Source organism: Equus caballus, chromosome 21 (genome assembly GCF_041296265.1).
Source record: "Equus caballus isolate H_3958 breed thoroughbred chromosome 21, TB-T2T, whole genome shotgun sequence".
Taxonomy (NCBI): domain Eukaryota; kingdom Metazoa; phylum Chordata; class Mammalia; order Perissodactyla; family Equidae; genus Equus; species Equus caballus.
The window spans coordinates 66,340,668-66,354,430 of NC_091704.1; the positions used below are offsets into that span (position 1 = coordinate 66,340,668).

General features: G+C 42.3%; 1 protein-coding gene across 3 annotated transcripts in view; it reads right to left on the reverse strand.

The window, feature by feature from the left end:
* Nucleotides 1-496: 496 nt before the first annotated feature.
* MTRR (5-methyltetrahydrofolate-homocysteine methyltransferase reductase) overlaps nt 497-13,763 on the reverse strand; it is a 30,334-nt gene continuing 17,067 nt past the window's right edge. For 2 of the 3 annotated variants that reach the window (XM_005604352.4, XM_023625860.2), the window contains exons 9-15: nt 12,559-12,739; nt 10,186-10,228; nt 9,451-9,637; nt 6,060-6,178; nt 4,920-5,012; nt 4,622-4,804; nt 497-2,084 (exon numbers count right to left, since the gene is read on the reverse strand). In XM_005604352.4, the coding sequence (XP_005604409.2) occupies nt 1,940-2,084; nt 4,622-4,804; nt 4,920-5,012; nt 6,060-6,178; nt 9,451-9,637; nt 10,186-10,228; nt 12,559-12,739 (951 nt within the window). In that variant the 3' untranslated portion in view covers nt 497-1,939. Of the gene's footprint in view, nt 2,085-3,780; nt 3,914-4,621; nt 4,805-4,919; nt 5,013-6,059; nt 6,179-9,450; nt 9,638-10,185; nt 10,229-12,558; nt 12,740-13,763 lie in introns of all 3 variants that reach the window. The other variant, XR_011430275.1, reaches the window with a different exon arrangement.

Sequence of the window (13,763 nt, forward strand, 5' to 3'; positions counted from 1 at the left end):
TTAATAAATATCTGAGTTGCAGAATCTGGACTGAGATCTATTTTCACTGTCATTTGCTGGCAAGGCAGTGAGGGGGCAGCTGATCACTACTCACCCAATACTGAGTTGGTGTCTAAGAAAACCTAACAGAAATACCCTGCATGTTGTACGTAAACAAGCTGCTTTAGGTCAGTGCCCACTAGGATTATTTGTGAGTTTCTTTTTATGGATCTATCAGCTCTGGGGTCACGGATTTACAGACAATATTGGTGGGTGGGCACAAGTTCTTGACTGTCCTATCTTTTTATAGTTATCAGTAAGGAGTATTGTTCTTCTCACCTCAAGTCTACTTTGGCTGATACATACAACATATGCATAAAATCTTGTATGTAATATAGCATTTGCTTGATATGCTTTATAATGCCTTTCGTTTTTTTAGATTTGTTTCTATTATAAAATATATGAAATATGAGATCAGAGAATAATATAATAAACAGCCATAAAGCCTTACCAAATCTTAAGATTATATTTCCTTCAGATCTTTATTTTTCAAAATGGCCACAAAGAGATTGGTATTTTAAATACCAATCTCTTTAATAAAAGACCTATATATAACAGAGCCTAGGAGAAAAATCACACCCCTTTACATTTTGTTTTCTGTTTTGACAAGTTTTAAGAGAGAATTTGTCACTGGGAATTGCCTTAGTCTGTTCAGGCTGCTGTAACAAAATACCAGACACTGAGTGGCTTATAAACAAGAGAAATTTCTTTCTCCCAGTTCTGGAAGCTCCAAGTCCAAGACCAGCATGGCAGCGTGGCTGGGTTCTGGCGAAGGCCTCTTCTGGGCTACAGACGGCTGACCTCTCACTGTGAAAGGGGCTGGAGAACTGTGTGCAGTCTCTCTTACAGGGGCACCACCCTATTCCCGAGGGCCCCACCCTATGACCCAGTCACCTCCCAAAGCCCCACCTCCTAACACCAACATACTGGAGGTTAGAATCTGAACATAGGAATTTGGGGACATAAAAATTCAGACCATAGTAGGAATTTAAAAACTGCAAGGATATTAATTTAAGTAGGTATTTTAAGTCTAGGATACAGCTTGAGTGATATCACGGAGGTAAGATAAATTATGTGGAAAAACTTAAAAGTATGCCAAAAGGAGCAGAAATGAAAGGACTCGTAGGGGAGGGGGAGGTAGAGAAAGGCTGTAGCTTTACTAAAATATACACTTGCTCGCAACTGTAAACCGAATGCAAATTGCCCTAAATTCTGGAATTGTACTATTAAAAAGTAATTGTGATAAATAGATCATATGTCAAAGTAGAATTTCAAAATATATTTCACATTTCTAGCATCATAAAAAGAAATCCCTGAAAGTATTACCTTAAAATATTTTATCAGAAATATAGTTTGGTAATAAATAACCATTTGATAAAGTTATATAAACATATCATCAGATATGCTGTACATGTGTCATTTAAATACATTAATATGAATATTCTTTATGGCATATTTCATATAGAAAACTGTTTTTACATTATTAAAAAAAATTGGCAAGCTAAGTTCCCAAGCTTGAGCTCTCTACCCAGTCCATTCTAGTGCCCGCATCCCGGACTGGGAGGCGCTCGCACGCACAGATACAGATACAGATACAGATCCCCGTGGACTACTCGGGGCTCTCCAGGGTGGAAAGGGGCCCTGGCAGGTGCTGGTGGAGGCGTGAGGGCTGCCTTTCAGCTCAGGGCCCCGAGCGACAGGGCGGTCTGCGGACGGGCAGATGTGGAAAGCCGCACCGGAAGTTTGCGACACTGTTAAGTGACCCACTCCCCACCCTTCCTCCTCCAAGAAATGCTACAAAACATTTTAATTTTAAAAATTGAAGCCTCAGCTTTGGTAAAATTGTCTTTGGGTACTTTTGGCCAAAAAAGCTTAATTCTCTTCCTTTATTTTTCTCATTTTATGACCAAATATCCTGAAGATACCGCTTTTCTTCTTTTAAAGTAGCCAATGTTTTCATTGCTTCTAGTTTTTCAACTCCAGCCTCTTTGCTTATGATTTCCACGAGGGTATCATTTACATCCTTGGCCATATTCTTAGCATCTCTAGAAAAAAGAATAGCATCAGTGTTTAAGAAACAGGAATTTTACCAAATCCTCCTTAGTTCACCCAGCTAACTGCCGTTGACTCCAGTATCACTACACCTTAATCCCCCCTCCATTCCTCCAGAAAGAGTCCCAACAGGCGCCCGAGCCTCAGTCACCCATCACCCCTCCTGAGCCCCAGGCCTTCACCCAGCGTCCATCCTAACACGCAAAGCTGCCCACATCGTTCACAGCTTAACATCCTTCAAGGGCGTCCATGTCCGGGAGCAGCCTAAATCTTTAGTAAGTGTCTAAGGACCTCATGATCTGGCTTCTGCTCATCTCTCTCATTCCTTTCCTTCTTTCTCAAGACACAGAGTAGGACTTCATTCCTGAAGGCAACAAGCTCTGTTACACTTGTAAGCCTCCATACACACACAACGCATATACGCACAACTATTAACAGACACACTGAGAACTTACTGTGTGCGTGGCCCTTTGCCTTGTCTTCACCCTTTCCACTTCCAGGTCAGGGTGAGGTGCCTGCCTGTGTGCTCCCACAGGCCCCTGTCAGCAGCTGCTATATTGTCAACATCTGCTGAGGTGGCTATCCCACCAGGCAGTAAGCTGTTTGGGGCTAGGGAGTGTATCTCATCTTTCCTCCTAGCTCTCAACATCTGAACAGTGCCAAAGCACTCAGTAGCCACTCAAATGTTTGTTGAATGACTAAAAGTATCAAACAGGACTCGAATATGTCAGCAACTGAATCGTCCTGGCCCCGTACAGTAAAATTTCTTGAAAAAGTTGTCTATAGTGACCATCTTAACTTTCTCAACATGCTCTCCCCTCAACCACTCCCATGGAGCTTCCACCCACAGTCCCTCCCACGTCACAGTGGTTGCCAGTCTCCTTAACTGACTATCAGCAGCACAAGCCCCCATGCTGGGACAGTGTCCCTGGCCTTAGGGACAAGTTTGCTCCTTCTTCACTGGCTGTTCCTTCTCAGTCTCCTTTGTCTGATCCTGCCTCCCTGAGGGGCGGGTCCACGTTAGGGGCCACGGGGTTTCATTCGGAGCCCTCACCTCCGATCACCGTTGCAAATGCTATCAAACACCACTACACCGACGTGAAAGTAAAGCGGCAGGGACTGTGAAGAGCTCAGTCTGGGGTAAGGTTTGCCCAGTGTGGGCGTCTGGGGTATCCTCCAAGTGCTCAACGACTGCTTATTCAGATTGTACAGCTGACGCTGCCTCTGTGATTTAGAGGGGATCTACAACTTGAGCCTGCATGTGACCATTGACAGCACTGCCCTCCACAAACTGAATGAAGGGCAAATGCTGCATTAAAAGCTAAACGAAAATGTAAGCCAACACACGTCTGGAATCTCTGCCCTTTATCAACTGAAATAAGTGTTTTTCAAGTGAGAGTCAAAATCCATTAACGGGTCATGAAATCAACTTAGTTGCCACAGCTAGGTTTTTTTTTAAACAATGAGACAAAATAGAAATTATCAGAATGTGCCATAAAAATAGGAAAGCTAAGTTTTGTTTTATGAAACTTGTTTTAATTATATTTGTATGTACTCTAAGTCACTATGCCAGTATTTCTTCCTATCACAGTTTAAAAAAAAAAGGGGGGGGCCGGCCCAGTGGTGCAGCAGTTAAGTTCACACGTTCCACTTAAGCGGCCCAGGGTTCACTGGTTCAGACCTACGCACCTCTTGTCAAGCCATGCTGTGGCTGGTGTCCCACATATAAAGTAGAGGAAGATGGGCATGGACCTCAGCTCAGGGCCAGTCTTCCTCAGCAAAAAACAGGAGGATTGGCAGCAGATGTTAGCTCAGGGCTAATCTTCCTCAAAAAAAAAAAAAAAAGAACCTGACTATGTGACTTAGAGAAGGTGTCAAATGTCAATGTTAGGAACGTGTTACGATAAAAAAGAGCAATTTATTACTTCAAAATTCCCTTTTATTTTAGCAAATTTTTTTTGGCATTTCATTAAAACCAGTAGGCAAGTTTTAAAATTTTTATTTTCTATGGCAATTCTGTGTTTCTATAACAGATGTTGCCTCAGAAAGTAGATAACATAGGAATGACTCCTGCCTTATGTCAACTTTGACATTACAAATTACACCTTGAAGAAAAAGGAACCTAGCATCCACATTCTCAGAGTCAAAACCAGAGTGCTTTTCCTTAGCCACTTTAACTGCACAAATCACATATTCTTGGATACAACAAAATCAATCCTGAGATTTCAAGTTAAATGAGTAGCTTCTTACAGAATGCAATGTTTAGAAGCGAGAAACATGTATTTACCATGCGGCAGAGCACTCCGCAATGCAAGAACTAGTTTTCATGGCTGGCTCCCTGATAATGACAACTTCTGGGCTGTTAAACATATGTTATAAAATCATTTTAGAATGTGCATGTCTATTCCTATACTTAAGAATCAAGCCTCTGATCCCTGTATGCCTAGTTTAGAAAGCGACCAGTCCCTTGTTTCTTTAACATCATCGACTGCACTCCACTACCCAGCACGTGAGTGCGACGGCCACTTACCCACACACATAAATGCATCCGTTCTCCTGAAGAAGCACTCTTGCCACTTGCTTGCTGTGAAGCCGGATGTTGTCCTGCACATACTTTGCTGGGGCTTCCTCCTCCCCAGCAGAAGCATCTCTTGAGAAGGAAACCTTCAGGTGAGTTAGGATTCCAAGCTTATGGAAACGTCTGAGCTCTTCTCTGAAATACAATATACAATAGGTCACTGCCAGGTTTGTAATTCAGACTTGAAAAAGTCTGAAATTAGAATTGTATACCCATGGTTGAGTCTTAGAATACTAGAAGTGTATAGTACCTGAACAAATAATCCCGATCCTTATATCTGCAGCCAAAAAACAACCACATCGCTCCGAAGTGTCCATCTGGGTGCTGTTCTTGGAGTTTCTCCCTAAGTGAAAAAGAAAGTTGAGAAGCTAGATAGCAAAAATACGTAAAACCATTCTCTCTCTTTGGTCAGGAAATACCACCAACAAACGCAGACAGATCTGTAAAATCCATCTTCGCAGTCCTTGAAAGTTCACTCACTGAATTAACATTTTACTCTCCACAGGGCGCCATGTGCACTCCAGCAGACACTACAATGAGGAAGCATAGCTACCGGCTGCAGACAGCCATGAGCTCCACATGACATCTCTACAACGAGGACCACTCAAAACATCACATTGTGAGACCTAGACTAATTTCTACATTAAATATGAGGAAGATTAACGCTCAATTAATATAAAAAAAAGTGGCAGAGGGCTTTAGAAGGTAGAAAGACCTGCCGCAGTGCAGTGTTTCTGCATGATGGACACATCAATGGGTAATGTCTGCCATTACCTTTTGCTTTCTTAAGGAAAAAAACTGAAACTAAAACAACAAAAAGACATTGTCCAAAGGATATTATTCCGTTATCTGGGGAACAGTACACAAGAATTGTTTATTACTTCACAAACAGGGAGAAAGGCGCAATTTTCTTTATTTTATATCAAATAGTTCTATTCTGATACAAAGTTACACTGTTAATATCATTCTGTTGAAAATTACTGACGTTTGGGGTTTAACTGAGAAACTGTTGGTACACTAGATCTCCGTTACTCCTGAGTTTATCCAGTTAAGGAACAGACGCCACAGCCTGCACATCATCACAGGACAAAGGTGAGCCTGAACCACACATGCTACAAACTATAGCACACCTGGGGGAATAAAGGAAGAAAGTGCTGCGGTACAAAGGGAAGTTCCAGTACAAAGCAAAATCTCTAGAAGATAGCGTATTTACTTTTCCCATGGTGACAAATTATGTTACGCTGTCACACATTTGATAATCAATTTTTTAAATAAAATTTTACAACCAAAGTCCAATATCCTAAAAACCATAGAAGAAACAAAAAAGCTATTATATTTCCACCCAAGATGACAAGAGATACATTTTCTCACCAGCCAAAGAAGCACACACCTGTGCTGGAGGAAACCAATGAAGGGCGCTATGCCGGTCCCAGGACCCACCATTACGATGGGGACTGACGGGTCATTTGGTAAGTGGAAACAATTTGTTGTTCGAGGAGAGATGGATATCTGGAATATAAAACCAACGGTCATAAGTCCTAAAGAAAACCTAGACAAAAGCATATAACCAAGATGATCTTTGCTAAAGCAATCAGCAGGTGCAAATTCCTCCCAAAGAAGCATCATGAAATTAAATAGCAGCATTAAATTTTATTAAAACCATGAATACATTTGTCACTACAGAGAAATAAACAAGTCTGTCTTGCAAATTTTTCTCTTCCATCCAAATCAAAGGTGTTTTAAAAATGACAAGCATGATATTTCTGAGGCAGAACATTAATAAAACCAAGTTATTTTTTTAGGCCCACGAGTAAGATCTGCTTCCTAGTAGGCGACTCATTATACAGATTATGGAGAAACGCACAAAAAAATGAAGACATGATTCTTCATGTCTCACATAAAGGAGCAAGGATGATTAACAATAAGATGGGGTGAAAAGTTTTAAGTGAAAATCAGGTGACTGAAAGAAAATTAGGCTCCAAAGATGCTATGGAATTGTGCTGTATTTGTTATTGTGGGTCCAGTGTTATCTGTGTTTGTGCAAAACTAGGAGAATAAGTGATACCAACAGGTAAACAAAATCTTTTTTGCTAAAATTGCAGATTTTTCTTCTAAATCAAGTGTCAGGGTACTTACAAGGAATCAATTTGAAAATCCATTTCACTCCCAGTTTCATTTTGTCCTATGCGTGAGTTATACTGAGGGATACTGAGCGTTAAGCACGACAGGACTCTGTTGTATACCCCACGCTGGCATACTTGTGTACATTTAACCTTACTTCAAGGGGAATCGTATGAAGTTCCCCGACAAGATGAACACCACGCTTCTAAATGAAGAATCGGCAGAGCCGTGTCAAATGACTGCTCTCCTTGCGGAATCAAGGTATTACATTGGCCTTAGTCACTCAGTTCATTCATTTAACAATTTTATTGGAGGCACTCACTACGACAAAGACCAGGGCTAGAGAAATGAACAAAAGCCAATCCCCGTCTTCACAGGACTTACATTCTAGTGGAGGAAAGGACAATAAATGTGGAATGATGGGTAACAATAAGCGCCATGAGGCCAGGTAAAGCAGGATCAGGAAACTGCTGATTTAGACTCAATGTGGAGAAGGCCTCTGTGAGGAGAGCTACGACGGAGAGCTGAAGAAAACCAGCAGCCGTGCGGGAGAGTGTACCTGGCAGAGAGGAGCAGTGTAGAGACCTGAGACAAGAGCACACTTCCTGTGCTCAGGGGATAGCAAGGAGACTAGAACGTTCGTCAGCTCTTGCTGCAGGAAATCTCAAATGTCTAACAACCCAAACACTTACTCTGGCTCGCCTTAAAGGCTGCCAGGTAGGCTGGAGCTCTGCTCGAGGGATCTCCTTCACTTGGGTCCAGGCCCAAGGAGCATCCCCGACCTGGATCATCCTGTGCTTACGTCAGAGGGAAAGAGCCAGACAAGCCGCACAGCCCCACCAGGTTCGGCGCTCCTGCTCAGACATGGCCTGCACCCTGTCTGCTCACGCTTCACTGGCCAAAGGTGGTCACATGGACAAGCTAAACATCAATGGGAGAAGTCTACTCCTCCTGTTGAAGTGGGTCTCTGAAACAGTATCTACCAGCTGGGGGAGGGTGTGTGGTGGATCAAGTCAACAACAACATTCTCCATACTTCCTAATAAACTATGGTACTACTAAGTACCAGGAAATTTACATAGTTTTAAATTGTATCCTTTATATCTGTACCTCAAGTGCCTGAATACCGAGTAGTAAATAAAAATCTGTTACAATAGGGAAGGAAAGAGAGAAAAAAGAGTGGGAGGGAGGAAAGAAAGAATATGTGACAGGTACCTACACTGTTTGTGATATATTATGGATTTTTTTTTTTTTTTTTGGTGAGGAAGATTGGCCCTGAGCTAACATCTGTTGCCAAGCTTACTTTTTTTTTTTCTTTTCCTTCCCAAAGCCCCAGTACATAGCTGTATATCCTAGTTATAGGTCCTTCTAGTTTTCTATGTGGGAGGTCACCTCAGCATGGCTTGATGAGCGTTGCTAGGTCCACACCCAGGATCTGAACCTATGAACTCTGGGCCACCAAAGCGGAGCGTGCAAACTTAACCACTAGCACTGGGCCAGCCCCTGGACGTATTTTTTTTTAACTTTCTGGAGATCATCGCCATTTTTATACAATCTTGAAATGACATAATACGTGTATGTCAGTACTATAATATTTCTTTCAAAAAAGGAATAGTTTCTCAGCTTCTCAGTATTTTTTTGATGTATAATGAATCTAGGAGTTTGGAGTGTGGAGAGGATGGACACACGCTGTAAAGCACGTCTGTTCCAGGCAGCAGATTGGGAAAATATCAAGTTAAAGCACAATTTCAGCAGCAGTCTTCCCTTAAGCGCCCTCAAGTGTATATCAGAAATCTTAATTCCCCCTCAGGTCCACGCACTTTTCAGCTCCAGGTACTTATAGCAACCAAACTGGTCATGAGAAAACGCCACAAGTGACATGCTCATTTCTTCAATACCATGGTCCTGGCACCATGATAAAGCCTGAGTTCTTTTTTTTTTTTTTAATTCAACCATCCTTCTGGGTGAAGAGGGACAACCTTAAATTGTTCCCTATGCACGCGGCCTTGAACGACATTCTGCTGAGCGCTGTATCAAAATACAATCGATGGCACTAAGTCCAGATGTCAATGTGTCTACAGTGTATTCAGAAAATCAAATAACACTCTTCTCCTACGTGTTTTAAAAGAGATTCCTCCTCGTAATGTCTTCTCACTAATGGCTCTAATTCGGATTCTACACACAATGGCTATGACATAAAGGGGAGAAATAGGAGCAGGGGAAAATCCCACTACCCAAAATCAAAGGACACAACATTGCTAATTTAAAACCACTTATTTGGGACACAAGATACAGACTATCCACAGCATGCGGCTGTCCCTCAACACCAGCCTTCAATATTTACTTGACTCCTTCCACCCGGCCCAGTGCCAATCTACCAAGAATACTAACAGAAAAGGTCTTCTACGAATGTGACAAGTGAGGAGAAAAAGACTGCATTATATACAAGTCATGCTTTACACATTTAGGAATTACATGGACTATTTCATAGTGAGTATAAGGTTCTCCTGACTTTCCAACAGAGATTTTAAAATTCAAGTATGGCATAAATTTTCCTTTGAGTAATTTGACGGAAATGGAGAATGCAGGGGAGACCACATTGTTTTTTCTATCCAGGCAAAGAGCACCATTCTGATGACGCCAAAACTAACACTCCAGTACCTCAGGAGCCAGGGCTCTCCCGCCATTTGCATGGGACGCACACGTGTGTGGCTGAAGAAGTGATTCCACCAGCGTGGCCAGCCAGCCCGTGCACACGCCCTTCCGCAGAACCACCGTCGCGGTGTTAGACAAAAACTCCACAACGTTAAAAATGAAACGAAGCTTCCCTGGGTGAAACAGACTGGAGCTGCAAAGACAGAAATGTGCTTTTAAATTCTGTATTAGGACTAATACACTCCAGCCAATATAAGTCTCTATTATTACAGTGAGAAAATACTTCCTCATGGGCTCTAATCTGCTTTCTAATTCCTCAGAAGAGCTCTCTGACTTACTTAAAAGCTCCCCTCCCTCCTTTTGTGATAGAACCCTGGGAAGTTTCCAATGACCTGTTTGCCTGAAAAAGTAGGTAAGAGTTCTACAAACTTTCCTCCTTCTTCCCGCCCTTCTCCACCACCCAGAAAAGCAGCTGGGCACACCAAAAGGAGACGTGCTGCCCTAAGCGGGAACAAGGCTCTGGACCAGGGGAGCCACTGATGATTCTATGCTCCATGAAATTCCTGGAGGACAAGAGCTCTAAGATTGGTCTTCTTTATTTCTTACCATGCCCACTACTGTGTTCCATAAATTGGGTAAATTTTCAGTGAATGAATCTGTAGCTACTAAGGATTTGGAAGCTGGAGTTTTATATTATTTTAGGAGAAAAATGCTATATGTTACGTTAATAAGTATCAGTACCTTGCACATGAATATGGTCTGGGTTGGAGCTTAGGAACATGTTCTAGAAAAAAAAAATAAGCAATTATTAATTCACTTCTACTGACAATGTTATATGTAAAGGGTAAAAAATTCAAGGTCTGAATTTGAATCCTGTTTTATTTCAATATTCAAAATAACATGTTTAGTTTTAAATCATGTTTTAGGGACCAGCCCCTGGCCAAGTGGTTAAGTTCCTGCACTCTGCTTCAGCGGCCAAGGGTTTCGCCGGTTCAGATGCCAGGTGCAGACATGACACCGCTCATCAAGCCATGCTGAGGTGGTATCCCACATGCCACAACTAGAGGGACCCAGAACTAAAAATATACAGCTGTGTACCAGGGGGCTTTGGGGAGAAAAAGGAAAAATAAAATCTGAAAAAAAAAAATCATATTTTAGAGCATACATAAATTCACTATGTCTAAGTAAAATATCACTAAATACTTTTTTCCAATTCCTAACATTAGAGACGAGACATACTGTGTTTCCCTAATCTGAAATCAGTATTTCTACCTCAGGCTATTTTTTTAAACCGAAGGATAATAAGAACAGGGTCCGTGAATGGGCTTCAGTCATGTGCGTGTGTAGCTTTCTGGGGAGAAGTATCTAAAGTTTTCATATCCTAAATAAGATGATAACCCCCAAAAGATTAAGGGCCACTATTTTAAGGCTTATGGGAAATACTCAGGCTTGAAATATTTTCCCTTCTTATATTTACATAATAATTAAAAAAAGGGGAGTATAGTAGTGAACATTTTTAATATCAAATTATCCAGAAAACCAGTGGTTTCGACACACGTAGGTGCTCTTCTAAAAGCAAGTCAAGGAACCACTATTTGAAAACCTAATTGTCCACTAAAAAATTTGAATTTTCCTGTGTTCAATGTTATATTTTTAATAGTTATCTAGCAAAAACTTGGGAAGACATTTCTAAAATGGCTTTGAGTCATAATGAATAACAGAATAAGATTTAATAGAGGGTTGAACGTAATACTAAGCTTTAGATAAATATTGTTTTTTTAAAGCAATCAGAAAATAATTTAAATTTTTATAAGTCACAATGCCTTTATTTTTTTACATAACTATGTAATACATGATAAACAAAAGTTAAAAAAAGGTAACAGAAATGCCATGAAAAGAACGGACACCTAATCTTCTGGGATGCGAGCGTCAGAAGCCTTCTTAGCACTTCCCTGCATGAGCTTGATCTCGACCCCACGCCCTCTGTTAGCGCTAAAGACTCCACTGAAAAGGGCAGGAGCGTCCGTGTGAACACAGCAAGGCAGGAAGAACACTTAGTAACACTTTTTTACCCTTTTGAGAAAAAGGGAAGATAACAGGACACCAAAAAATAAAGAGGGAAAGAAAGCCGGCAGTGACCTGTAAAGGAGAGGGCCCTGAACTGTGCGGGCAGCAAAAGGGGCCTTGGGGGCCTAACAGTACAAGTCCACATGCGTTCTCCAGTCACCGAGGACAAGGGCAAACTTTCAGGACTTTACTACGTATCAGTACAGGAACACAGAGAGGAAATGACAAAACTACAAGCATAGGAAAGAAATAAAGATTTAAAAATCCTATAAAATGCCTACAGTCTTCGTGCCTCGTAAAGGTCTCCACCCCTTACTGGGACTGCCCCTGAAAGCCCTCCCTCGACGCCGGTCCTCAGAGAGGACCCGAAGTCTCTTCTGTTGGGGGATGGGGACCCAAGAGACAATGGGGACAACAAACATGACGAACTTACATTTGAGTGTTTTGTGGGAGGTCTCCCCAAGCTGAACGCGTAGAGGCACCCTGAGGTTTGCACTGGGACAACATGAGGACACCCCTTTTGCTCCTGAATATTCCTAAACATGGACCTGCCCATATGGGGGCATTTCTGTACCCTGCACACAGAGTGTACGCTTTATCAACCTCCATCAATTAAAATGGATGTTCATCATCTTCAAAAAAGATAGGGTTTTTCCCCCTTGGAAAGCTTGTTTTTATATAAAATTTGGCTTTTTTCAAAAATAGCAAAATTAATAGACAAGATGCTGAATGCTGAGCAAAACAAGAGAATTCAGACTGGCTAATATTAAGAAAGAAAATGATAGTGACAACGGTAGAACTAAAAATAAGGAAAGAAAAGAACCTTGGAAGAGGGATCCTTTGCAACTTCTGGAAGGCAGTTCAGAAGTCAAGGCACCCTGAAGACAACTGTAGGATGTTTACTTATTGATCACAGTTCACTCAGACATGTTCCCACATGCCAGCACAGAATCCAGACTGCGGTGCGTGAGCAGCCGTTGTCCTTTCTCCAAGAGGCTGCCCACACATCAGCGCCATCGGCACTCAGGTGACCGTGAGCATACTCACCGAGCAGGAGACCGAGGGGTGGCTGGCAGGACGGGAAAGCGAGGAGGAGGTCTAACAAGCTGGCACGGGCATCTCTTACGAAACGGTTATAGTCGGCCGCTCCTTGTCGACTGCACAACTCTTGCAGCCTTCGCTTTTCTGCACCATTGCTGGTGTAGTCCACCAGGGCTCGCAAAAATGCCTGTGGCCAAAGCAAAGGAAGCAGACAAACTACCAAGTGCTCTGTGGTTACGGCTGTTAGAATATTTGGTTATTATCTACCTGGGGATATGCCCAATTATTCAAGAAAAAGTGAGAGAGCCACTAGGCCAGGAAAAAAGAATTTAATTTGCTACTTGCTTTAATGTCAGTCTGTTAGGAAAACCCACTTTTCCATTCTATTTTTGGTCACTTTCCCTACATCCCGAACTGACCTAATCAGCCTCAAGTATGATCTCAAACAACATGTCAGGTCATCTGAGTGAGAATAATCAGCAAGTCTCATAACTCAATATTTCATCTCTGGACACAATACTTGTTCTTGTCTTAGCTGATGATGACAACTTAGACTTTGACACCTGACAACCATTAAGTGCTCTTTATGTGACAGACAATGGGTGGTGAGGCACTGGGGACAACATGACACCTCGCCTGCCCATAAGGGTTGACAGGCTGCTGAGAGCAACAGAAGTCAAGGAGTAATCAGTGTGCAATAGGCTAACCGCCCCATCAGGGGCACGCGCAGGATGTCAGGGCTTCCCAGGACACACACGGAGGTGAAGGCTGGCCACGTGAAAGAAGGGAAGCGAAGAGCGGCTAAACAGATGGCACGGCTACGGGAAGGCACAGGAGGCAGGCAAAGGCACAGCGCTCCTGGGGACCACGTGCAGTTCAGCATGGACGTGGGACAAATGGCTGAAGAGACGGCATGGGCCAGAACAGCAAGAACCATACGTGGACTCTTAGTCACCTCAGATTCATTGTGGAAAGAGAATATGAACATCACCTGAGCTCCAAGGGCACTGATGTACAGGCAGCCTCTTTGAGAAATAAACGCAAAACAAAGTCGCAAATCCCAATTCTCAAAGACTAAACCAAGCCCAAACTCTTGGACAAAAGATCAAACTTGCTAATGACAATTTTTGGTTTCAATGCACTTCTAAGCTTATCCATTACACGACCTATACAGCTGTTATTACTCAAGGGTTCTTTAGGAACAAAGTACC